At 37.4% G+C, this 27,911-nt stretch overlaps 1 protein-coding gene across 1 annotated transcript in view; it reads right to left on the bottom strand.

Moving 5' to 3' along the window:
* The window catches only part of ORC5 (origin recognition complex, subunit 5), a gene marked incomplete at its 5' end in the record, with an annotated part of 63,203 nt that extends 38,024 nt beyond the window's left edge, over positions 1-25,179 (bottom strand). Inside the window, 11 exons of the mRNA XM_009871410.1 lie at positions 1,568-1,678; positions 8,437-8,484; positions 10,541-10,653; positions 12,826-12,878; positions 15,598-15,688; positions 16,261-16,309; positions 18,376-18,506; positions 18,856-18,967; positions 20,903-20,977; positions 24,604-24,806; positions 25,150-25,179. Coding sequence (XP_009869712.1) covers positions 1,568-1,678; positions 8,437-8,484; positions 10,541-10,653; positions 12,826-12,878; positions 15,598-15,688; positions 16,261-16,309; positions 18,376-18,506; positions 18,856-18,967; positions 20,903-20,977; positions 24,604-24,806; positions 25,150-25,179 — 1,016 coding nt within the window. The remainder of the gene's footprint in view (positions 1-1,567; positions 1,679-8,436; positions 8,485-10,540; positions 10,654-12,825; positions 12,879-15,597; positions 15,689-16,260; positions 16,310-18,375; positions 18,507-18,855; positions 18,968-20,902; positions 20,978-24,603; positions 24,807-25,149) is intronic.
* Between the last annotated feature and the right edge of the window lie 2,732 nt (positions 25,180-27,911).

Genomic DNA, 27,911 nt, shown 5'->3' with positions numbered 1-27,911 from the left:
TTGTGGAAAGAAAGGCAGAGACAAAAAAAAAAGAAACAAAGGTTTAAGACAAGAAGTACCTATCTATGCGGTGGATCATCAGCAGACTTGGAGCACAAGTGAAACCAATCTGAATATTACTTGGATTACACTTTCTTCTGAGTTTGTGTAACAGTGTTGTATAAGACAACTGCCTTTTGCCTCAGTATTCCGAGTTTTGGCTTCAACACTTCCTGTCTTAAATCAGAAAAATGCACTACCTAAAGCAAAACACAAAATCATCACCCTGTAAGGTAAGGGGTGTGACCGTGTCTTGGGTTACAATATGTAACCAAAAATGTGTAATTCTATTTTCATCCGTTGAAACCGGTTGGAAGATATTTTTATTTCTTGTAACTCCAGGGGGCGGGTGCCTTCTGTTAATATATAATCACGGGTTAATGATGGGGCAGTCAGTGGGAGGAGGACGCCCCTAGCCCGAAGCCGCCGCCGATGGAGCTACCGGGCCCTGCCCAGGGCCCTTTCAAGCTGCGCTGCCGCCTGGAGCCGACTCACCAGCCATGCGGCCCTCGAGGAGCACGGGCCAGACCCCCCACCATTTCGCCATAGAGGAGGACTTATTTTGGACTGCTCCCAAGTCAGGTCGTATTCTGACTCTGTCAGAGGTTCTGGGATTATTTGTTCGCTGTTGTTCTTTTCTCTGTATCATTACCTCTTCAGTTTGCAATATTCTTAGTAAAGAACTGGTATTCCTATCCCCATATCTTTGCCTGAAAGCCCCATAATTTCAAAATTATAGCAATTCGGAGGTGGAGGGGGGGTTTACATTCCCTATTCCAAGGGAGGCTCTGGTTTCCCCTGGCAGTCACCTGTCTTCTAAACCAAGACAGACCGACACCTTGACTTACAGACTTCATAGTGCAGTGAATTAAGCACAACTGGAAAGCAGGAAAGAAATTGAGATTATCTAGAGTGGACACAAAAGAGCTAAGAATCAAGTTGACAATAGAAAACTACTTATACAGAACAGGTATTTACACTTGACAAACTCGGAGGTCTACAGAAAACTCCAGATTTATTTAATTTCACTCAACTCTATAGCTATGCTGCCATCTAGTGAAAAAGGAGACTGACTCTCCCCTGCAAAACTGTTAAAAGTTGGTCTGAAAGAAAAACATCATCCGTAAATCACAGCAAACACCTGCCACCTGCTAATACCTTATTCTTCCCTCTGCTCCTTTTTCACCACCACGTCTGTAACGTACATTACAAGGTGACATCTTCACCATAAGACAGTGAACATTTATACACTTGAAACACAAATATGCTGACAGACTTCAATGAGAAGGCAAGGAACTAATCAGCACAGGTCACAGTCCAGTATCAGGAAAAAGTTAGCTATTAGAAGGTTTCAGACCATTAGACAGATACAGTCTTGAATTCATAGCCAGCAATACAGATAAATATTACTCTGAGTCTTCAACATAAATTATCGTTGTGGTTGTTTTCTCATTACATTTAATTAGAATGACTTGAAAAAAAATCCAGAGAGCAAAACGGCAATAAAGAGACCAAAGTACACACTCACCTGAGAAAATATATTTGCAGTTGGAACAACTCTGTTGTCCACAATACTGTATAATATCGCTAACAACCTGTCCAAGGGAAACGGCTTTGGCCCAAGGAGGTGATTGCTGGTCTGCAAAAGAAACAAAAACATTTCAGTTCAGTAGATCTTTCGTGGAATATCACAAAAGTGTCATTCTCACAGCTTTTTAGTTTCTAGTGAGGTACTACAATTCACAACAATCCTTCATAAGCCTACTCACGGATTATGGAAAATCTTGAATACATACTTACTGATCCACATAAAGATACAGACACAGAGCCCTAACACAGTAAGAGATCAGATTGCACGACAGGAACATTTTTGAGCTGTAACAGAGGATCTGATGCCGTATATTTCCTGTCACTAGATTTATAGATTTACTTGTCCTATTAAATTGTCTTGCCCAATCTAAGGATTAAAGAGGAAAGAGTACATTTGACGGCATTCTGAAGGTGAATATAGTTTCTCTACATTATCAAGTTTCCTGCACAGTTTATCAACGGTAAGACAAATTAGGCTTCTTAAAAGCACATGGAATTTCTAGCTAGTAAAAAAAAAATATTAAAGGTTTAGATTTATTGTTGTCTACAGCGAGTCTGTAACTCATGATTACTTACAAAGAACATAAGAGAACAATAGTTCTTAAAAATCTTTAAAACCATCAGGCGACTTTTAAGTATATTTATGTGTTTTGCTTAACGAAGATGAACACAGCCCATGAAGATGAATGAAGATGACTTGCAACCCAGAAAGCCAATTGTGTCCTGGGCTGCACCAAGAGGTGCGTGGCCAGCAGGTCGAGGGAGGTGATTCTCCCCCTCTACTCCACTCTCGTGAGACTCCACCTGGAGTACTCCGTCCAGTACTGGGTCCCACAGCACAAGAAAGACATGGACGTGCTGGAGCGTGTCCAGAGAAGGGCCACGAGGATGATCAGAGGGCTGGAGCACCTCTCCTATGAACACAGACTGGGAGAGTTGGGGCTGTTCAGTCTGGAGAAAAGAAGGCTCCGAGGAGACCTTATTGCGGCCTTCCAGTATCTCAAGGGGGCTACAAGAAAGCTGGTGAGGGGCTTTTTAGGATGTTGGATAGTGATAGGACTAGAGGGAAAGGATTGAAGCTAGAGATGGATCAGTTCAGAAGAAATGTGTTTGCAGGAATAAAATGTTTAGCTTTTTTATATTTTTGGATAGAATCATGGTCACTCTATAGGATATATGATTTAAATTTTTTCATTTTCATTTTCTCTTTTGCTTCCTTTATACCACAATGTAAATTTTACCATTTTTACACCAAAACCAAAGGAAACATTTTTTGATCAGGAAACCAGAAATGAAAATGCTTCAGCTCACTGTTGTACACAGGAAATACCTTTGCTACTATATTTCTACTTTCTTAAAATACACTCTACCATAGGATAATTCTGAGTGGAAGGGACCACAGTAGGTCTTTAGTCAAGCCTCTCCTGCTCAGAGCAGGGTCATCTAGGAGGTCAGGCCAGGTTGCTCAGGTCTTTAGCAGTACAGTCTTAGTGAGTAAAGGACAGAGACCGCACCACCTCTCTAGAAAACCAGTGTCACCGCCTGGCTGTCCTCATAAGGAAAAAGGCTTTCCTTACATCCAGTATAAACATCTCTTTCAGCTTACACTCCTTGTTTCTTGCTCTCTCACCATGCACCACTGTATAGTACCTGGATGGTACCTATTTCCTATGGCAGGTACAGGACACGCTGCTTTAAAGCTGCCCTTTTCCAGCTTCAACAACTGCTGTTCCCTCACCCTCTCCTTGCAGGGTTGAGTTCTCCGGCCCCTGGTTGTTTTCATGCGTCTCTGCTCAACTTGTTCTGGTTTATTGACACGTGTCTTGTGCTTCAGGGTGGCAAAACCAGACAGAGCATCCAAGGTGCAACCGAAAGGTGCTGAGCAGGAAGTCCTGTAGCGCAGCCGCCTCTCACGAGGTGAGGTGGCCAACATAGAGAGTTCAGCTGGCTGAGCCCCAGGTCAGCTCCTCTGCTGGTAGGAGCTGCTGTATGAGGAGCTATCTGGCAGCTACACACAAGCTACATTACAAGAACTCAGCATATTTACTGAACTCTACATTTACAGAACTAGTCTGTCCCTTTTCCTTCTTTTGCACCATACACAATCTTCACTCCTCAGCTGACACTGCAGAAATGGGTAGTATTACAACTCAAGCAGCTTTGTTAGGGTCACAGAGATTTATTTATGACCCAGATGGTCAGAAGTTCTGACAAAGGATACACTTGTTTCCTATCAAGGTTGTATTTCATTCACTCTACTTTGACACTCAGTATCCCTTTTTGTAGTATAAATTGATTGATTCTTACTAACAGAGCACCCAAGATTAAAGAGAAATTTCAGAAGAAAATTTGTTTCAAAACACTTTTCAACACCTCTCAAATAAATCACCCACAACTCTGTGGTGTTATTCATCAGTAAAACACAACCACTCATTTCTTCAGCAAAACAAAAAGCTATTTCCAATACGTGTTTCAGCTTTTCAAAACCAGGAGGTGTCCCCAAAGTTACCTTTTGTCTAAAAAAGAAAGTAGTGTGAAAAATACTGGAAACGTGGCCAAAACCCGAGCATGGCAGCCTCAGTAAGAACACAGGTATGGTGTAAGTTATGAACTGCACAATCCCCTGCCCTTCTGTTTCTCAATATGTCAGTTCTGTGAAGCATATTCTTCATTACCAATAGAAATAATCAATAAACAGACAGTAATTAAAATGTGTGCACCTCAAGCAGCAAGCAAGCACAATTAGCATGCAGTAATCTCTGAAGTTATGTTTAGTTGCTTAGAGGTTTCTTGCATTCTGCTTTGACAGAATACTGTTTTGAACTTTCAAATTAGTTGAGAGAAATGCTTTCTTCTGGAAAAGACAAAAGAGCAAATTCTCAGAGTATAACTCCAAGCATAGGAATGGTTTAGAAATTCCTCCAAACAGAGCATAGTAAAGAATAAGATTGTTACAAGTCTCCTGCTACAAGCTAAGGCAGAGTACTACATGGAATAGTATTAATAAGAATCCAAAGAACTCCCTCAGCTCACTTAAAGACACCTCTCACATTCAGAAAACCTCTTCACAAGGTTTTATAGATATTAAATTAACTCAGTGTATCCTTTGTCATCTTTCCACCTTGGCAATAGTCATCTACTGGTTCAAAACCAACTTATCTGCAGTTGCCAATACTTGTGCTCGAGCTTTTTAACCACAGCGTCAGAGCTTCATGTTCCCCCTGTTTAACCGGCTTAAAGTCTTTCACCGTTCCACAACTGTGAGCCATGTATTCACATTCCAAAATTTCACAACCAAGACAAGAACCAAAAACACTGTTTAAAGAGTAAAAGCTTAACCCAAATTAAATTACCTGCACAAAGGGAAAAAGTCCTTAACGTTGGCTGGATGAATTTCTAACCTTTTCAGCATATACTTAAAGACAGGACTATACTTCTCACTCTTTTTGGCAGAAATCATTTCTGAACTTCCCTGGTTGCTATTGGAATGAAGCATCTTTGGTGGCAGGCTAGAAATGTCAATACAAAAATCCCAGACTGAAGTTGAAGCAGATACACCAAACAAACTCTTTTCCAATAAAAAACACATCAAGACATTTGATCTTCTGACTGACATCTGAAATAGCATACTCCTGTAAACCTAGCTTCACCAGGAAGAGCTCTCACTTGTCACTAAACAAGAAAAACATTGCTCCAGGGCAACTATGTGAAGAAACCCAACAAATTCTGCTGTTATCAGCAACAAGGCAATTAATAGAACGATAAAGTCAATTTTTTCCCCTCATTCACAAGATTTACTTTTTGTAATAAAAAATCCACAGCCTCTCGACTGAATGGAGTTAAGAATCGTAAATGAGACTTTCAGCCTGGCCGTACCTAAACTTTTAAGGAAGGATTTATCTCATCTTATGTTAGCTTCCTGCCAACTGCAGCCAAAGTAGTTCCCATTATAGCCAGTAAAAATCTAATCAATACAGTTTATGGTGCAATTCATCTGACTGATGATAGAACCTACTTGAGTATGAGACAAGTCACACTCTACACCCCAATGACTGCATTGACTAGCTCTGCACTGTTTATAAAAAGACACTTGCTTAGATGCAGGCACCCGCTCGGAGTGAAGTGAATCTGATCTATAAATCAGTCTTTGGACGAGCTGATCTGAGGGAAGGTGTACTGATAGAAACTCTCACACCAACTGCGGCAAATGAGCCTTTATTTACAACATTACACATGGAAGCCTTTATCCCTATATTTCAGTTTCCCTCACTATAGAATCATAGTACCAAAACATAAAAGTTTACACCTGTGTGATTGTACCTCTGTGAAAATATTTGTAAAGGTTGCAGTATACTAAAAGGACCATAGGGGGAAATCCCTGCTGAAGGACCTGCAGTCCTGCTCCCCACTATCAGGAGCTACCGTGCCTCAGAAACTCCAAAACCAGACTGTGCTCTGATCTATGAGCAGTTTCAGTTTCTGGCATCAGTCCTCAGAGCAAAAGAGTTCTTATCTGTAAACTATAAAGCAACACACAAGCAGCATTGCAGAACCAGTGCTCTGTAAAACTAGAAGCAAAAGTGCTCCTGAAACACGACACTATTCCTGTCCTGTTCATTGATCCCCTAAGACACACCTCCTGTTCCTTGCATGAAATCGTTTAACGGAACACTGTTACCTATACTTGATTTACTAGGAAATTCTACTTCCCTCCTAAGTAACATTATTTTTTAAATTCAACAGAGGTGCAAGAATTACATCATTTGCAGTGTTCGAAGCTTCTCTATCTGCACTCATATCCTATTCATGCTTTCAGAATGCCAGTTCAATGCTTAGCTTCTAGGGTAAATGTAAAGTCTACAAAACCAGGAATAATTTAACTAAAGAAGTAACTGAAATCTTAGTCATCTTTCTGTCCAGTAATTCCATTTACATTACACTTATTAACGTTTGTTTGAATTATTCTCATTTACAGCTCTTTCTTCAGTATCTCCTTCCATTCTGTTTTTGTACTTACCACCATTTAGTCTCATGCAGGAACAATAAGAAAATGAAAATCAATCTACTGGTAATGTAGGCACTCCCGAACATTAAACAGAGAACTCGGATGCAAGTGCATTTAACAAACAATGACAAAGGAGAACAAGCTCTATGGTACAGTTAAGGTGATCACAACCTCAGTATTTCTTCATCAAATCTCTATTTTCCCATCTTTTTTATGTTCCTAGTTCTTCCCATATCCCTAGTTGTTCTCATCTCATCATCCATGTTCGAAATCTATCGCCATGAAAGACTAAAACAAAACAAGGAAGACAAGGAAGAATATAATTTTGCTCTAAGATAAAATTATTCCTTATCCTGAAAATTATTTATCAGCTAAAGAAGCGGATGTATTTCAAGAAGACAGCAGTCCTGAAAATAATTAAACGCATTCAGAGTTTTCAGCAGTTCGTGTGCCAGGGACAACATATACAAGAGGTCTAAGCACAGAGGACACATAGAATCATAGAACAATTCAGGTTGGAAAAGACCCTTGGGATCATCGAGTCCAACCACTGACCCTACATTACAAGTTCACCCCTAAACCATATCACCCAACACCCCATCTAAACGACACTTGAACACATCCAGGGATGGTGACCCAACTCCCTCCCTAGGCAGTCTGTTCCAGTGTGGCAGCCTGTTCCAGGGTCTGACCACTCTTTCCGTGAAGAATTTCTTCCTAATGTCCGGCCTAAACCTGCCCTGTTGCAACTTGAAACCATTCCCCCTGGTTCTGTCCCTAATTACCTGTGAGAAGAGACCAGCACCAACCTCTCTACAATGTCCTTTCAAGTAATTGTAGAGCATATGCATTCAGAGACTTCAGAATTCTTAAAATTACATAAACATCTACTGAGCAGTGCAACACTGCTGAAGTACAACTACACTCACTTACCCTTTCATATGCAAAAACTGTGGCCCTACAAAAAAAAGAAAACTTGGAAAATAGTCAAGGACTGCAGGGGCAGCAGAAAAATTAAGGAAAAGACTACAGGGAGGATCAGAAGTAAAGGATTATCAGGCTCAGTATCATATTAAATTTTTTTCTTGGATTATTTACACTGCCTGTTGTACAGAGAAGAAAAGAATATAATTATTTTTTCAGCAGGGATTGAGTGCTGTCTGCACCACTCTTCATTTACAGTTCTGTTTAATAAGAAGTCAACAAGTTACAAATGATAAAATTTGATTTCTCTTTTTACATTAAATTTACAAAAATGTACATAGGTCTTTGCTTTTCCTAGCATATTAAACCTCTGTCAGTAAAAGCTGGTCTAGGTCCAATGAAATCAATGATATTTAGCTATTTATAACCATGAAAATGTTAGTTAATAGTCTGATGAAATCCTAAACAACAGATAGGAGTGCCAAGTTTCTAAGCCTCAGCACAGACTTAAGCTCTTATACCTCACTGCACCACTGGCAAGTGATGAATTTCAAAACTACTAACCATGTATTACCCTAACATCTTTGAGAGAAATTCTGCTGTCTGGCTCTTCCATGTATGATGTCCTTTAATTAGCTTTATTAAGCACATTTTGTTATACAAAAAAGCTTTAGGAGACAAATCTATGCTACAGTTAAATGTCAATGAAATAAAAATGTGCGTATCGCAGAAATTTGTATCATAGGAAACAAACAAACCAATACTTGTTATTTATGCAATTCTGTTGTTTTTACAGTAAACGAGGCAAACCAAAACATTAAATCAACAGAAAGAAAATATTGGTTGCCAAGCTCAGCTTAGGAAGATAAAATACATACCTTTTCATGTTTCTTCATGAAGTTGGTCTTTCTAATTTTCCCATGATGCTGTAAACAACAGACACAAGCAAATATTATGTGTCAATTATTTTATGCTCCTTATATAGCAAAGGCAGAATCAAAACAGTCAAAGAACTGTACGCTACATATGGTAGTATGCTGGTCTGTGTCTGCCTCTCACTACACGTCCAGAATTTGTGTCTTAAGTTACCACCTGCCTTTCTTACTAGAAGCCCTAAAAATCACACTTGCCTTACTTCTTGCTCAATCACCATCTTTTTGTCTTCTTCCCTTTGGCAGTCCTTAGCTAAACTGCTCCAGAAGATACCTTTTTCTGTAATCTACTTTGAAACTCACTACAAACCTAACAAAACCACATTCTGTTTCCACAGTCCACAAACTCATAAAAACCTTCAGCTTGAATACTCTCTCAGAAGTGCTAGTTTGTTTGGCTTTGAGATGCAGCTGTTCCAGAAATTCATCTTAGCACCTGATGAAGGGCTAACTGATAGCACTGCTATCAGATGATACTTGTAGAAAGAAGGGTAATTTATCTTGCTTTACCAATTCTTGGGAAAAATAATACCACTGATGAAGTTACCTTCACAGTCCCTGCTTCAAAAACTTTCAAAGCTCATGTTCATTGTACAAAAGTTTAGTATGGTTCATATGCAAGAGTGGAAACTAACTTCAGATATACTAAAAAAAGAGAAAGGAAAAAAATCACATTGAGAAACTTGTTCAATGAACACAAACAAGAAAGATGTGGCACATTTTGACAACATGCCTTATTGACTTTTATAAGCTTTCTTGTTTCTTTTTTTTCCAAGACTGATACGGGAAAATCTGGGCATAAACACTTCTTCAGCAAATAAAGCTCTTACAAAGAAATTGCTTCAGCAAAGTGAAAAGAACAAAGGTACCCATAAAGAAACTTGTCAGTTTGCACTTAAAAGTAATCCTCCACTCTTCACTGCAAAGGACTAGACAGAAGGGTCAAACACCTACAGTTTTCAACGCAAGATCATAGCAAAACCACGAAACCCGTATTTAAACTAAAAGCATACTAGTATGTCATCACTACAACTCCAGTAACTTCTCAAAACATCTATCTACAAATTCTTTTTTCAAGAGGAAAGCAAACAGAAGTGTTATTTTCACAAATTGGTCTTTCACATTTTCTTCAGTCGTGCACACCTACCTATTACGAATACTGTACATATACACATACATTCATATATCAATACATCCACAAATAACGCAGAAAACTTTCAAGTTGTTAAAATGCACAGAAAGCATCACTGCCCAATCACTTTTCTGCTATCTGTCTTTCTGTTACACTAATCAAATTAAGACCTCCAAAACAATGCAATGAGGCAGGCTTGAGGAGCATGAGGGCCCTCAGGAAGAAAGAGGGAGACTGCAAACTATGGCACCACAGCCTTTATTTACAGTATGACCACAGATAGCCCAAAGAAAAAAAAGAAGGGGGAGGAAAAGAAATTAAACTCGTACATCCCAAGAACTTACAGAAATTGAGGTTTAGCCCTTAATTTGGGAGTCAGGATTAACATATTTAATCCTAAAAAATGCATTACCATCATTTCAACAAGACAAGCTAATGGAAGCACAACTTCTGCAAAAGCAACTGCTTGTACATTTCTGTTTCAGAAGTTTAAATTCGTATAAGTAAGTTAACAATGCTCTGTGTCATTTTACCTCATTAAAGGTTAACTCAGTTGTGGTTTGTATCTTACACTGCAAATTCAAGCATGGCCTACACCTAAGGACCCTGCATGCACTCCACTAACATCTTTACAAAACTAAGCTATATCAACCTTCAAAAGTAAAGCACAATATTTGTGCTATACCAGTGTTAACGCACGTTTTGACACAAAGAAGTTGGGTTTATTGGACATTAATAATGACTAAATGATTATTACCAATCATAATGTGTGATGTACAGAAAAGCTTCTGATCAAATCCTATGAACCCCCCAAAGAAACGGAGCTCAAAATGAATGGCTGAAGAGTTTTAAACTAGAAAATTCCACATGCAAGAATCCAGTAAGCAGCACTAAGAAAAAAAAAAATATTCTCATTACCTTCAGAAAGAACCTCTTATCTGTCCTAGCAGGATTGTAGGAGGCAAGGTAAGCAGCTATTAGAAGAAATTTGGAGTAATAAGGAAGTTCTACATGTGTATGTGCAGAAAGTCCTAGAAAATAAACAGTTTATGAGTTAGCAAAACACACTCTAAACATTCACAAACTTCAAATTAGACTTGTCTGCATTCTTCTTCTTCTCCTCTACTCCTGTAACTAAACGAGCATAGTTACTTTCTCAATTCCATTATTACACTTATAAAATCAGTGAAGGGCCAAGGAACGGTACGTAGTTAAACAAAACTAACATTCTAACCTCTTTGTGAACTCTTCTCAGAAACTGTATTTGATAGTCATAAATTACTCTGCTGTGATTTTCCTTTACAAAAAAGAATCCAGACTACTTTCATTTAAGGTATTTTTTCCGGCAAACAGGGCAGATGAAGAGATTTATTTAAATACAAAGGCAAAGCTTTCCTCCAAGACCCAACTTTCAGGCTGCTCCAGACTGCCAGACAGCTCAGCCAGGATCCAGCCTGGCATGACACTGAAAGCAGCAGTGCTGCACTCCTCAGGAACAGTTTAGCATCTTGCAATTTTTAAGTACTGTTTCATTTCCTACAGAAAATGTTTTCAAAATTTTAAACTTGATCCAGTTCACTTAGCCTGCTACACATACACCTAAATAGGATTAAAGTCTCACACAACAAAATACACAAGAACTCAAATCCAGTGAGTATCTTCCTTTCCTGTTTTTACTTTGTATTTTTCCCCCTTAATATACCCCAGCTCCTGTCACTTAAGTTGCTTCTTTTGCACAACTTATACATATGAACAGCAAAAAAACACCTTACTTCATCAGTCGTCTAACTCTGGAGACCATCAAAGGGTCTCTCTTGTGCTCTCTTCGCTTACAGCTTACAGGTTTGCACTTCAATACTTTCTTGTTCTATGAAGTACCTCTACCTTTATGCTTTAATCCACAAATACCAGCAAATAAAGGAATTAAACATGTTTAAAAAATTAACAGCCCCCAGTGTGACGACAAGCATCCTAGACGATAGCTAGTAATAATTTCCTCTCATGTAGGCACGAAAGGAGAGCAGCTCTTTCATTTACAATCACGAGATTGTTTTGAATACTTCCAATAGCAAGTTAATTCCAAACTGTAAAAACAAACAAACTCTTATATATAGACAGTTCAGCTGAATACTGAAATATGTTTCTCATCCATTATTCTGGTCTGACAATACTACATCACACATTTAACTATTTGCTTTATTATAACTGCTTTTTAACCATGTTATTATAAATTGCTGTTTACCAACAAGACAATTTTTCCTACTACATATACCTATAAATCCTAGAAAATCTATTTTAAATAAAGTCTCCATTTCTGGGGTTGTCTGCTGCAAAAGTATTTTATGATCAGCTGGGCACAGGAGGAGGAAGTTTAATAAGAACACTTTGAATCAAACTCCTCTGGTCAACAATGTCAAAAAAAATCACTGATCATAAAGCAAATATAGGAAACAGTCTGATAATTGCAACTGTCTGAAGACTTTACCACAAAGACTCTTTAAAACAAGTGGCTATTTTATCTACTATCTAAAGAGGAAATTATTTGTCATGATACATACTACAGCAAACTATGAACTGGTCAAAAGATCAGTCAAAAGATGAACTGACATCACCAGGAAAAAGTCTTTTCGTATTCCTTCCTAAGTTGTAAATGAAGGCTGACAGGTATACAGAGATTCAACATACAAGCCTGTTTAAAGTATAAAATCAACAAAGCTATCTCCCTCGAAGGAAAGAACAGAAATAATTCTTGTGATTCTAACATTTCCCCTTGACACGCTATCAGGACACAGCACAGTTGTTCTGTTTAGGAAAGTGCTACCCCAGTGTAATACAGCAGGTATAATTTTGTCTTCTCCCCACTCAGACACACTCTGAGCACACAGAGCTGGCACACAGAGGTTTCACCATCAGGGGTCAGACCATTCCCCATCTGTTCTTAAATAAGTAATACTGATTGAAAGAAATCTGCTTTTACCTAAAGAGAATTTCAGGAAAAATTACTGCCAGGATACATAGCAGGGGAAAAAAAAATAGCAACAGTCCTTTGCAGAACACAGATTACCCTGAATTTTAACTGAATGCCAACAGGCAGCCTCGTCTATGTAATTTCATTCACGTGTTCTCAGATACCAATGAGCAAGTCAAGCTAAAAAGCACACATTTCATATTACAAGCTCCTGCAGAGTTACTGTACCCAATACCTTTCAGCTGCACAGGTTCTCCGTCATCACACTGCAAGTGCTCCCACTGTGAGCTAAAAGACAGATAATGCAAACAGAGAAAGAGAAATTATTAGTTAGTCTGCTACAGAGAACTACCTGCTTGGTATATGCTTATCTCAATTTCATGACACTGGCTAGGATACAGTTAGTAAGAGAATAAGTAAAAATACCAAGTCTTACTACCTTGCATGAAAGTTTTAATAATGTGCAGAATACACATGCTTGAAAAAAAAGCAGAAAGTAATGTTATATTAAGGTAAAAAAATGAAGACACGGTAATTGTAAAATATCCACTTCTTTCCATTCCGGTAAGTGAGTATTCACAGTGTTTTAAGCTTCAAGAACAATGCAGAATTGGATAAAAAGTAAAAACACTGATTTTTTATTTTTTTTTTGTCTGCTTAGTAACTGTTTATGCTAGTGAGAATAATATTTCGATTACTTCACAATATCATTTTGAAAACAAAGCAGTATTTGTTCTTCACTGAAAAAACTTTCAAGACATCAAAATGGAACATTTTGTGCATAAAAAAATGTCTGCAAGCAATTTGACGTTTTCCTAAGTCATAGCATAAAATTTTCACAGAATCATAGAATCACAGAATATCAGGGGTTGGAAGGGACCTCAAAAGATCATCTAGTTCAACCCCCCTGCCAGAGCAGGATCACCTACAGTAGGTCACACAGGAACACGTCCAGACAGGTTTTGAATGTCTCCAGAGAAGGAGACTCCACAACCTCCCTGGGCAGCCTGTGCCAGTGCTCTGTCACCCTCACAGTGAAAAAGTTTTTTCGAATATTTTTGTGGAACCTCCTATGTTCCAGCTTATACCCATTACTCCTTGTCCTGTCGTTGGACGTCGCTGAGAAGAGCCTGGCTCCGTCCTCCTGACACTCCCCCTTGACATATTTATACCCATTTATGAGGTCACCCCTCAGCCTCCTCTTCTCCAAGCTAAAGAGACCCAGCTCCTTCAGCCTTTCCTCAGAAGGGAGATGTTCCACTCCCTTCATCATCTCTGTGGCTCTGTGCTGGACTCTCTCAAGCAGTTCCCTGTCTCTCTTGAGCTGAGGGGCCCAGAACTGGACACAATATTCCAGATGTGGCCTCACCAGGGCACAGTAGAGGGGCAGGAGGACCTCTCGCGACAACTTTACAACTTCCCTTAAGGAATTACTTTCTTAGAAATGTCATGATTTTAGGTCATTTCGTACACCACAAGGGGATAAGAAAACCTCCAGGTTTGTTAAAGCCAAGTTAATTTAAAAAAAAAAATCTTTATGAACAGGGTTTATCAGCAATAAAACTTATGAAAACAGTTTAATGATAACTGATGTAATACTTAAATTATAATGAATTATCAACCAAATTATCAAACAGCAAAGTTTTTATCCCATGTCTGTAAGTCTAAAAGTTTCATCTTCATCTCAGTTCAGGTAGCACAACAGCCGACAGCAAAGTCTATTGCTGTAAGTTACCACTTGAAGCAAAGCCCAGAGTAATTACAGTTCTATGGTCAGAAAAAACAATATGGTCATTTTAATTCCTCAAGCATTTACTGGTACACAGAGGGAAACCCTACAACTACTACGGAGAAAGCTGAAATTCATAGTAAAAAAAAACCACTAAAGCTCAAATTTATAATCAAAGAAAGCTGTAAAGAGGGAAATCCAGTTATCTGGAAACAATTCATAGGCTATTTTATATCATAATCTTATATTACATCCTAATTAAAGTAGGCAATTATACAATATACAGAGTCAGGAAGTTCCTCAGTAGACTGTGTAATGAAGATCAATACTAAGTATAAATACATATTTGAGGCAAATAGAATAATGCTTCAGTGTACAGCAAAGTCTAGCTCATATGAAGTACAATCAATTCTCTTTTTGAAGGAACGATCATTTTTCCAAAACATTTAGCAATGATTTCTACTACCACTCGGGTTCAGTTACCAGAATACTCAATGGCCTCAACGACAAAGGAAAGAAATCATTATGTGTCTGTCAAGATAAAGAAATCACACATTACCGAATCATTTCTCTTTACATGGCATAACATCAGAATCACTCATCTTAAGGATGCAGAACACATTAAATCTGAGCTGATTATTACCACTAAAAACTAACACCACTGTCTTCTTCTCTAGCAGTCTGGCAACTTAAGAAATAAACAATCTAAAACTATAACCACGACAAACTCCGTCCATTAGCAGCTTTTAACACTGTCGAAAATAGTAATAAGGAAAACGTTGCCCTCAGACAAGAAAATAAGGGGTCAGAAAACATACAAGCCTTACTCTACTAAACAAAGCTAAAGAACACAGATGTTCAAAATCTGTAATGTCTCATAAGAATTCGGAGGCTTCCTACATCTTTGGTACAGAGAAGATCTGCCAAGTCAAATTTACAAATGTGTTTTAAACCACGTCTGTGTACTTTGGTGATGGACCCCCACGTTTGCCAAGTCCATATATCTATCTGCATGATCATCGGTGAAAAAAAGAACGCAACCTGCTGCCATGGCTTTTCTTATTAAATATTTTATATGCTACAAATATCGCTTCGTTTCAAAATTTTCTCCTAAGACACTCTAATATTATATGGCAAGAAATAAATGTATGTTAAAGAGAAAAAAAAAAACAACACACACTAGCCATGAAACATAATTGAGAGAACAAATATTTTAGAGGAATCTTGTTAAAAACAACACCATCAACAAAACAAACAAGACCTCACCCCCAAAATTACCTGGATATTTCCCGGAGATAAACAGTCTGCATTGCTCTCTTCAAATGAGGCTCAATATTTTTCCAGAGTTTGCGGGTGTCACGTTCATTTGCTGCACCAAGCCAAAATCAACTCTGTTAAACGTTTAACTCGCACAACACCAAAAGTCTCTCTTTGACACCTGAACAGTCGCCAGCATAACCTAAGCTGTCAAACCCTGACTCTGAAATGCTGCATTAGGATGATGCACCATCATCATCCTTTTGTAAGCACATACTACCATGCAAGGCTGTTTCTCTGTGGTTTCTTCTGAGCTACTCTGGGACAGCTTGGCAGAACCTTGGCTCTCATTTTCACTTCTCAGCCTTGACAGAGAAATGACTTATATCCCATTAGTTTCCAGAAGTCCTGACGGCTGAGTGAGGAAGAAGACTTAGTGGGGGCAGGGGGGGAAAGCAAGTTTCCACGGTATATCCATCTCATTCCCATAAAACATGTACAACAAATGTCATGTACTGCTTCTGTTGCAAATGCTGCCTACTGGGTGCAACTGGAATAAGAAATGCTCTTGGGACCAGAGAAAAGTTCACAGCACAATGAGGTTCAAAGCAAAGTCCTCCACAAATCCCACAGGAGAGCATCCGCACACTCATACACCTGCTCAAATTAAAGGCAGAAGCTTACCTTCTCCTCTGACCACTGGTTCACAGTACTTAGAAAAATTGAGCACTGCCTACAGAAAATAAAAAGTACAACATATTGTAATGGTACTATGTATTTGGCCTAGCTACAGAATACAGCATAATTCGTTACTTTGCAAAACCAATGAATTATTTTCAGTCAATAATTATGCCACTTGGTTCCAAACATTATACTGTAAAACATCACAACATTTCCATAGATTAAAATGCAAGCAGAAGTAATCTACCACAAGTTACTTGGTCCTGATCTCACTGTGCATTTTGTTTAAATAACACAATAATTAAACATTATAAATGCAACAAACATGTTTTCAAGGGCTTTTTTCACTCCCGTCATTTGCAGACAAAACTTTCAATTCCAGGAGCTGTTCAGCACGTTCAAAAGTAGACTGCACACACTTACAAATTACACAAGCAGAAGCTATTTGCAAACAAACAAACTCCTGCTAATACATTCCATATTCAAACGAGTTTCTTTTGCCTAAGGCAAGACTGAGAGATTTTTGACAAGGTTATAATCTAGATTTTTTTTTTAACATGGTTAAATCAATATCACACAGAATTTTGTATAATAGCAATCCTCATATTTCATGCTCCTTCTACTGCACCTTAGTAAACCTCTGTGCTAGTATACAGATGCAATGATTTTCACATATAAAACTAATTCCAGAATATATTATTAATAATCATTTAAAACAACATACACATTTAGAGTCTATATTAGATAGTATAGAGTTATTCAGATGCCTGCAGTTGTATACGCCTGTCATAATCTTCTACAGAAGAGGCCTGTCAAGCACAAAAGAATCTGGGTTCCATTTATCTAAATCTCTTCATAACGATGCATACAAACAGTGCATCTAAAGCTAATGAAATTATGTGGATCAGCAAAACCACTCAAATACATGTCTAGAACTGCGACCCTAATTTCTGTTTGTTCCTCCATCAGATTTAAATATCATTTAAATATAAAACCTATATAGCATAGTTAATAGATGAGCTCAGTTATGTTTTCCTGATGGAAATGCAGGCAGGACATTTATCCTTCTAGCACTGATGTATTCACTGACCATAACCAGTGATCACTTCAAACTTTTACAATTTCCTTGTAGATAATCTGATGAACTAATAATTGTTATTGCTATTCAGCTTTTCTTATGCAAAGTTCACCATCAAGTAATTTTTCATTTCTCTTCAGTTTGTTTGCTGTTACATTCCTCACCTGATACATTGTTAAAACTCCTTTTTCCAAATATCTGCAATGTAGCTTGTTCCCTCATCATGACTACATTGCAGAAACTTTTTGTATTTTATTCTTAATTCCAGAAGACAGACAACAAAAACATTTATATCAATCCTTATTCCTCTAGACCTCGGTCGTGGAATCATGGAATCAAATTTATATGCTATGTGTCTGTAAAACTATGCAACAGATCTGACTTGTATCTGCTTGGTTATCATAACATCCTCTGTGGAAGGCAAATTAAGTGAAAATTTTGAACTCTTAAATAATATAGGAAAACGTTTCAAATTTTAAGTTAAATTTTCCATAACACTGAAGCATAAAGAATGTTGGGTGGCAGTTATATTTAATAAACACAGCAAACAATAGAACTTAAGGTTGGACATGCTGAGACCATGTAGTTGAAGTTACGCCTTCAGACGCTGGAAGCAAGTGCCTGGCATTTCACTGCACACGCCAGGCAATTAATACAACCAAAGGCTACTTCAGGGATTACACAAACTCATGTGAGCAACAAGGCTGCAACATGAGTGAAGTCAAATAACAACATGTAAAAAGAACATGAAAAGAAGCAATAGAACAAGTTGCCCAGAGAGGTTCCAGAAGCTCCATCCCTGGATGCACTCAAGGTCAGGCTCGATGGGGCTCTGAGCAACCTGATCTAGTTAAAGATGTCCCTGCTTACTGCAGGGGGTTGGACTAGATGGCCTTTAAAGGTCCCTGTCAACCCAAACAATTCTATGTATGATTTTCTATTTGTCCACACTCAACAATAAATCTAGACTTTCAGAGCTCCATCAGCAAAAAGAGGTCCAAAGCAACACACTAAAAAAACTCTAAAGCAGCTCCTCTCACCAGATGCTGAAGTTCTTTCAGGTCCCTACAGGCCATGTAGAAGACACCAAGCAGAATATTGATATATGCAGCATAGAAATCCGCAGAATATTCTGGGGGATGATTCTGAGACAAGATCTTCTGAAGATGTCCTGTTGTTTAAACATAAGTAAGTTTGCTAACTTAATAAACTGAATACATTTCACAAGTGGAAAAATAAACTATAATCATCACTAAAACAAACCTCAAAATCCATCAGAAACTACACTGATTAAAAGAACAAGCAAATGTAAAGGAACCAAACTGTTACTTGAGATGTGTTGAAAAGTGGAAAAAGACAAGTCTTTTAGAAGATGTGCGAATACAGACTTTAACATTCCAGTAGCTATTACATATTCTGGATTCTGTGAAAGGCATACTGATACACTGGTAAAAACATTTAGACATTGTTTGACAAAGGACTTCTCAATTGCTGAAAAGCAGATTCAAGAATTATCTTACCTATGCTGTAATCAGGAAAATACAAGACAAGTGGCTCAAAGCATCCAATATTTGGACGGAACAGTTCCCACACTATTTCACTGAGCAGGACAACTGTCACATTTCTGTCAGTCTGCACAGAGAAGAGAAACAAAACCCACCAAAAAACAGTGTGACAGATGGGCAGACAAAGAAAAAAAATAACACTACATGTTACAATACCACTGAGAAAAAAATATTATTGTGATTTCACTGTTCACAGAAATCATCAAATTTACAGTTTAATACAAATAACTAGCATAGTAATTAAAGCTTCAGCTGGCCTAATCAAGAAGCTCATACATTTGTAGATTTTCATAATTAGACGAGGTTTCTCTGCATCCCTTGCAATCTCACTGACATGTAAGCTTTGTGGGGTGGCAGAGCTCTGGTACTAGACCGATATCAAGTAGATTCCACTGCCTGCTCCCAACATTAAGACAGCATTTTACTTTGAAAACTAAACCCAGACCTTCAGAACAAACAGGCATAGTAAAAACAGTGAAAGAGACCTTAGTGCTTTATGAAACCAGACTGTCTTGCACTTTATTCTAAAGTAAAAAAAAAAATCCCAAAACAAAAACACAGTACTAACTGTGTACCAACTCTTTTACTAGTTAGCAGCAATGGCTGTAGACAGTAACATTTTTTTTTAACCAAGTTTTTACTGGCAGTACACTTGCCTTGAGTTTGACGGTTTGGTCAACAGATAACGAAACACTTTATATTAAATAAATATTCCTTATTTTGGTCTCCCTTCAACATATCAGCTTTTTTAATATGAAGCTAACTATCTGTGAAGATGATGCTCCTTTTTGCAAGGTTTTTGCAACCATACTAAAAACTCTGAGTAAAAAAAGATGCTTTTAAATACACTTCTTCAAGAAAGACGAAACTATTGATGCACCTCAAGAAAATAAAAGCAGCACCCTGATTGAATTGACGATGCTTAATATGAGCTGTGAATGACACAAAAGAAAAGTTTAAATACTACTTCCCTTCCTTGAAATTCACTGAGAATCATCTTTTACTCTTCTCATTTCTCGCCAGAGTGGCACCCAACCATATTCATTACTGTTGCTTCTTTATTTTTATGGAACTCTTTATTTTCTTTTAACAAGACAGCATCTTTCTGCAGACTTCTTTCCATTTCCTAGTGTTTTTTTCTGAGAATGAACCATTTTTCCTCATTCCAAGGCATAAGCTTTGATACTTCACAAGCGAGAGGGGGAAAGATACAGTCATGTACTTCAGTTGGAAACATTTTGGGGCACAATTCCAGCAGAAGTGTAAAAACTCTGGCAGCCCAAAGCACGTTAGCAGCTGTTGAGCTGTGCAGCTTCCAACCACAATGAAAAAGCCAGTGCCCTGCTGACCATCCTCAAGACAGCGACCATGCAACGCTGTGAAGTTTCACATGGGAGAAGCTTGAGTAAGACAAAATATCTCCCGAGCTACAAATTTATGTTTCCGAAGCTGAATTCACTCAATGTGGCAGATCTCTGCATCAGCAGCTGAGAAGCGGACCTTGGATTCCCAGAGAAACATCCGACATACTCTAAAGGAGGGTTTATTTATTTATTTATATTAGACCAACAGGAGCTACATTCAAACTTCTCCTTACAGATTATAATCTGAGATATTTTTTTCTGTAATTATTACAAAACTTCTAACGAAAAGTGGCAAAATTTCATGTTCTTCTTAAAAAACATACTAGGAAAGGCATCTATGTATGAAACCAGCCTCAAAAGAATCTTCAACAGATCACATATCAAAAACCAAGATACTACTAAACAGGATTAAAAAAAATAAATAAGAATGTAAGAAAAAGTTGCCAACGTTTAAATTCCAGTTTGGTTTCTAGTTTTGACCAATGCCAGCTGATATGGGGGTTTTGAGGGGAGGGGATTAATTTTTGCAATTTTTTTCATCTAAAGAATCACTTATCTTGAGTCTAGATGGACAGATATCACATTTAGTTACTTTCACTATGCAGGAAACACACTTTAGTTTCTTTCCAGAGACTTACCAACTCCTGCAGCCTGAGAAACGCTGGCAGGATGTTTGCTTCCATTTCCCTCAGCTGCTCCGCTCTATCCAGTACCTTTTAACAAAACAATGACATTATACAGACAACGTCACTTTCCATTCTCACATGGACTTGAAATTAATTCTTAGCGGCTGGAAACTCATTTCACCAATGACTCTTAGACAGCGGAAACCACTTAAGTATCAAGACCCCTTAAACAAGCAAGACTGGAGAGACTATTGGTTCAGGGGTATTTGCTGGAAGCCTAAGCAGCTCTGCCATCCCAAAAAAAAAAAAAGATACAATTCCCAGACAAGCAACATTGTCATGCTTTGTGGCAGTTAAGAACTAAAACGTACCAGTCAAGAATATCATTGACATGGTATCATTAACAATCATTGAAACCTCAGTTTTTGTTCAAAATTATTCTTATATTAAAAAATTACGTGTAGTACTGCAGCACCATACCAACCTCCTTAACGTAGGAGAGATATCTTTTCCCCACTGCAAAATTATTTTTCAGAAATAAGAGCTGACACTTTCAAAAAGTTAGTTATCATCTGGAATTCACACAACTGAATTTTGAGAGAAGTTTATCTTGCCAGAGTTTGCACCCTAGAAATCTGTAGGATTTATTGTATTGTATGCTAACCTGGCATAGCACTAACAAATACGTAGTGTATGCACAGCTTCGACAGGAAACACTAAGCAACTAACATATTTTAGAGCCTTAAAAATAAGAAAGGGGAAAAAAAAAAAGAAGGGAAAAAAATGAGCACAAAAACATGCGGAGTTATCTCTTGGCAAAAAAAATAGTATTCCCAGTACACCTAAAATCTTGCTGGCAATAAAAAAAGAGAATAGAAACACATTTTTTCTGTGTTTTATTTACTACTTACAATATAAATCTAAATTCTGAAGTCCATAACTTCTTTTGAGTTACTGCCGTTCAAAGAAAAACTTGAGATCCCTAAAAAATTATATTTTTCTATCCTTTTACATTTCATTCTCAAACCAAAACATTAAGGCATCTATCATTTCTGTTGGCCACAGCAAGAAAAGAATTTTATTTGGATAACCAAGAAGCATTTTATGAAAACAGTATTTCAAAATCACACTGTACACGAAAAAAAACTGAAAGAGCAGTATCTCTGCAATAATAGCTCAGGCTTCTTGGGAATTTATTTAAAACTACAATACAACATATGATTTTATATTGACACCTGTATTTGGTTTACATAATGAATGACTTCAGGGATGAAGACTGCTTTACGTTACTGATCAGAGACTACATATTTTAACTAATAAAATAGTGCTTACTGGACCCAGTGACACGAAGCTACCAAACACAAAGCTTTAAGGTCTTGACTTTCGTAGCTCTTACTTTTCAGTTAAGTGAGAAATAAACTAGAGTTTCTACTTAGAGCAGCACAAATATACTGTGACTCTGGCTTGTGGAATATGTCACGTGTTTCATAGAAGCAGTCTACCCACAGGCCTACGTATTCATGCTTTATTCCTTAGCTTTAATAGAGATTTGTCACTCATTTTACAAAACTATACATTTTAGAACTGTCTGCTGACTTAGAGTAAAAATAGCAGCTTGTTGCTTCTATAAAGTGTTAAATGTTGTATATGTATGAATGAATGACTACAAGATATATCGGTTCCAATTTTTCAAGAGGTTAGAATGTCAAATTTCTTTTTCACAAGTAATCACTGGCATTCAGTACTCATGGTCGTGTTAGGAGAAAGATTTAGAATCCTTTGCTTGAAAGTAAACATTTATCTTAATTTGTTCTGAGTCAACTGGGCTGAAATATTACATTATTTACTACCAAATGAAACAGTATAAATTAGCTTGACAGTTTATGTTACCAGCATGCTGGTCTTCTATCAGTCTCAATTTAAACCACTCTACAATAAATTCAGATGACACAGGTTAATACACATGAATTGATTTCCCCCATTCCTGTCCATTCCCGTGCAGAAGGGAAGTAAAATTCTAATTTAATACTTAATTCTTCTGATTCAGCAACTATTTACATGATAGAACTGAACCTTTCTAGGTATTTAACAGTTTGCTTTATGTAACTATTGTTCAAGACATTTCTAATTCTCTGAATGATACTTATTTTCATATAACATGAATGAAGCACTCTTTACTGATGTAGAACAGTTTAAGTCTAATATTAATCTGAAAGTAAGATTTTTCTATATAAAGTATTTTGTAAAATTCTCCACAGGTTTAGTTGTAAATTTTGTTCTTGCAGAATTGTTGAAGGATGCCAATACCACTTTTGTGTCTGTAAATTAAAATGCGTTATCTTTGTAAAACTTATCTATTCTAAGTACTGGTACATTTTTTTCTTAATTTCATTTTCAAGTATGTCAAGTTTATTAACCTCATGAGCGGTAGGAAACTATGAGATAGTACTACTTCCGCTAAACATAATATGAAGTTATTTAAGTCAGTGGTTAAGTATTTTCAAATGGAAATAAAACATTTTACTATAATTTCTGAAATCAAATGAAGAATGTTCTATTTAATTATTAACTTCTTGTCTGACTGCAAAAAAACAAAGCAGTGTGCCTGTTGATTGCTGTGAGAAGCGTGCACAGTGATTAACCAGGGTCATTAAACTTTCAATCTTGAACCACTTTCATGTTTTCTTAATCAATTTGACCTCAGTTAAAGAACTCTTAATTTCTACTGCTGGGCTGAAATTTCAGTACATGTCTTTTGCAGGTCCACAATGCATATATACAGTTACACATCACTAATCCTATGTTCCTATTTTTAAGATAATAGACTTTTTTCAACCAAACGAGAGCTAGGGTAAGAAAGTACTTTTGAAGAGTCTCTGTCTTCTTCAGACCTCTTGTAAGCCTGAAATCTGTTTATGTGTTCATCTCAGGGCACAACCAATGTTGTTAAAGATGTCTGTAAATTTTTACTCCTTTTTGTAGAAAACCAAAAACCAATAAAACCTAGTGTTCTAGTACTACACTGATTCAATCACTCCTGTGATATAAATTCTGATTATTTTTCCTACCATCTGCCTGTTTATTCCACTTGAGTATACCATAACATTTTTCATTGCAGTCTTTTTTTCCATCTCAATCCTTAAACTAGAGTTCCTCTCCCTGTGGACCACAAGCGTAATTGAAGATACAAGATCTCAAGAGCACTTTTACAGAGGAAATTCTGCATTTTAGTTCCTGAATACAACTTCTAATCTGAACCTATTCTAGCCAACCATTTCTTGACATTTGCATGCTCTGTAATTAACTTCTGCCCTGCTTCCTACCTTTCCTCTCTCATTTTTGAAGCTACCTTCACAAGGAAACAGATAAGCATGACTTATTAATTACGAAACCAATACAGGCTCTCCAATAGTTTTGTAATATTATTATAGATATGTAATTTAACTATGCAATATAATTTGTGTTCATTAATAGTTATGCTGTACAATTTTTGTGTATAAAAAAATAAAAAACAAAAAATACAGAACCTCATCTAAAGCCAGTAAACTAACAGAAAGAATCTACACAGTATCAACAGATTCCTAAGCAGGTCCACAGCGCAATTTGTGAGAACTGATCCGTAACACACACATTTCACATACAAATTATTGACAACAATTACTCACACCCTCTTAACCAAAATGAAACTGGAACACTAAAATTAAATTACTTACAATGTATAGGGTTTGATCTTGAAGCTCTTGTCTTGCAATAGCTTGTTTAAACAGACGTACAAAGTCATTGAAAGTATCACAAGGCACACGCGAAGTCTGTTCTGTCTTGGAACAGCTTTGCAACTGGATGAGAATTTCTTCTAAAAGAAGTCGTGAAGTAAAGTATTCCACACAGTTCACAAACACATGAGGAAGCTGAAGAGGGTAAAACAACAAAACAAAAAAAGACACATTTTTTTCAGTGTAAATACTCCAAAACCAGTTTCCCCTTTCAGAAGAGAGAATAGAAGAAACGAAATCATACCAAAAGAAGATACAGCATAAACCAAAACACTTGGCCGAAAACGAATTATTACTTACATATCAAGTCAAAATAGGATATACCACAAAGTGAAGAGAGAGCTGACAAATTCTCATAAGAAGCATACAGTGTATCTTCCAAGTATGTGCAAGAATTGTGAGCAATATACTAAAAGATTACTTTGATCTAAATGCTCTTTAGTTAAGCTAGACAGTAACACATTACAGTATCATAAAACAGTCCATTACAAATTAGTGTCTGGATAACATGAACTTCTTAAAATCATATTACAAATACAGTAATCTAGGAGCAGAATCCCCAAAATTACCCCAAATGTTTTTAGCATTTGCTGCATACAAATGATAAATTGTAAGCTTCTATACTGAACACATGTAACCAGTCTGCTTTTGTAGAATATTTTTGGAAAACCAGATCTTTTCAGAGTACAGAGAATGTGAAAAAAAACCAAAACAACAGAGTATGAGATACATTTTATGGCAAATCATAAGTACCAATTCAGTAATATTGATACGTTAATGTCATTTGCCTATAAGTAAAAGACACTACAGACTACAAAATAGTTCCAGTATGCAAATCTACATAATGCAAAAAAGGTAATTTTCTAGCAATTCTATTTTTAAGAAACAGATTATTTGCTTAGCTCCATACTCTCTAGTAAGGCATACGCTCTTTTTACAACAAACAGTAAAACCTCTGGAAAACATTAGTCATTGGGATGCATACACATTACTTGTAAAATTAAACTTCTGATACTGGAATGTGTGTGTATAACAATAAAAACAAAATGTAGGTCTTTCTACTGAAAATTCCAGTCTTTCTACTTAAAATACAATACGTGGCATATGATTCAGCAGATGTGGGAAAGCATGGGTATATTCTGGCAACCCACTCAAACAGCGTGTAATAAAAAGCTTTCTTATGATTTCAAATACTATTAAAAGAAAGGGGCTACATCTCCAAAAAGCATCTATCCAAAGTGCTGCACCTCCACAGCAGAGGCTCGGTGCCTCCGGTATGATCCACAACACCACATTGTGTACAAGACACCTATCCTTGGCAACAGAAAGTTCTATAGAAAGAGTAGCTGCTTAAATCCTATTCCTTTTCAGGGTCTGGCCAGATCTTTGGCTATGTTGCAAGCTGTATAACACAGTGTTAGGAGCACTGCACAAGAGGCTACTGCGTTAAAGACGATCATGACCACTGCCTTCCACCTTTCTCCCTCTGTAGAATCTTTAATGAAAGGGAGAAGTTGCCTGTGTTTTGCACAAAATCCAGTCCAGCAGATATGTCGTTAAGTGTACTCTGGACATGCCTCAAGTATCAGGTTTATGAGTGCACACAACTGGAAATCTATGGTTTAGGCACAAAGTGGGCACCTGCTATCGGACTGAAATCCCTCAAGTACGTGACTGACAAAAAATGTAGGCGCTTACAGGTTTAAATCGAAATTTCTTTGATTACACCCTTCAGCTTAGGAGTGCTTTAAAACCTGTTCTGGGAAAAATCAGAACAAGGAATAAAAGTCTTCCACCCGCACTGATCAGAGAAGGACTGCAACGGACTTAAGGTCCTACCTTTCTACATCACTCTTCAAGACAAGTGTTTTTGTAAGAAACGCATGTTCACCCATAATGACCCACTTCAGATTCTCACATGATGTTTAAAGAGTAGGTTACTCTGCCCCCAGTCCTTGCAACTGAAACAATTCCATCCCTGACAAAGTTCCTACTTCAGGTTAGTAACATAGAGCAACTCCAGTATTAATCATCAAGGATAGAACTCATCTCCCCTTGGACAACATTAAAGTAAGTTTTCTCCTTAACAGCTGAGGGGAAAAGTTTGTAGTCTCAGCTTCCTAGGAATGTAAAGCTCCAGTTTTAAAACTATACAAAAAAAATCTCAGAAGTTTACACTTCACATATTCCAAAATCTTTCTTATCAGTCTGCCTTGACCTACTTCTTACTTACTCCTACATTGTTTTCTAAGAGCAGGAAGCCAAAGGAAGTTTAGGTCAGATGGTGAAGCTAAAAAAGAGCATAAAGTCCTAACATTCCAGAAAATTAATGCTCATAAAGGAGGAAACAGCAACAGTACTGGCATGGGAGAATAAGACCCATCCCACTAGCAAAAGACCTGGCAATGACAAGCTTAGTAAACAAACACACCTGGATAATTAATTTCATTACATTAGAAAATGTGAGTTGCATGGTTTTTTAACTTTCTATGCGTATCAAACTGTGTTTGGAAGATGTAGAATAAATTAAGGTGCATTAAATTCAGATTTTTCAAAAGTTTCATAAATTATAACACTAAATAGGGGTATTAATATACTTTTCTCCATATAGAGTTGATTCATTAAGGAAAGAATAGTAGTTTATCGTCCAGAAAGTAAATAAATTTTTCCTATGCAACACTGCTGCAACATTTTTGACCTCCTGCACTGTTTGTTTTTCAAAGTGAAAAACAAGATTTTCCAGCTTCCACAAGAGGGCAGATGGGAACTAAACAAATTTGCTGCAATGAATACGAAATTCTCCCCAAATTTGCAAAAACAACGATCAGCAGTAGAAAGAATAGCAGCTGACTGATATTCAGCCAGTGAGTTTCACAATTTCAAACTCACTTTTTTTTTTTCATTTTGTACGTTGAATTTTTTTAACAACTTGTTCTGGTTGGACCCTGGCCGGCGGCCAGGTCCCCACACAGCCGCTCTCTCACTCCCCCTTCTCTGCTAGACAGGGGGAGAAAATATTTCAAAGGGCTCAAGGTTTGAGATAAGGACAGGGAGATCACTTTCATTTACTGTCCTGGGCAAAACAGACTCGATTTTTATTAAGAGAACAAATCAGAGAGGAGTAGTGAGAAATAAGAAAAAGCAAACAGATCTTAAAAGCAGAGCACCTTCCCCCCACCCCTCCCTTCTTCCTGGGCTACACATCAATGCCGATTTCTCCACCTCCTCCTCCTGAGTGGCGCAGGGGG

Source organism: Apaloderma vittatum, unplaced genomic scaffold (assembly GCF_000703405.1).
Source record: "Apaloderma vittatum isolate BGI_N311 unplaced genomic scaffold, ASM70340v1 scaffold17886, whole genome shotgun sequence".
Taxonomy (NCBI): Eukaryota; Metazoa; Chordata; class Aves; order Trogoniformes; family Trogonidae; genus Apaloderma; species Apaloderma vittatum.
The sequence above is the reverse complement of the archived record's forward strand: the minus strand, read 5'-3'. Positions and strand labels throughout refer to the sequence as shown.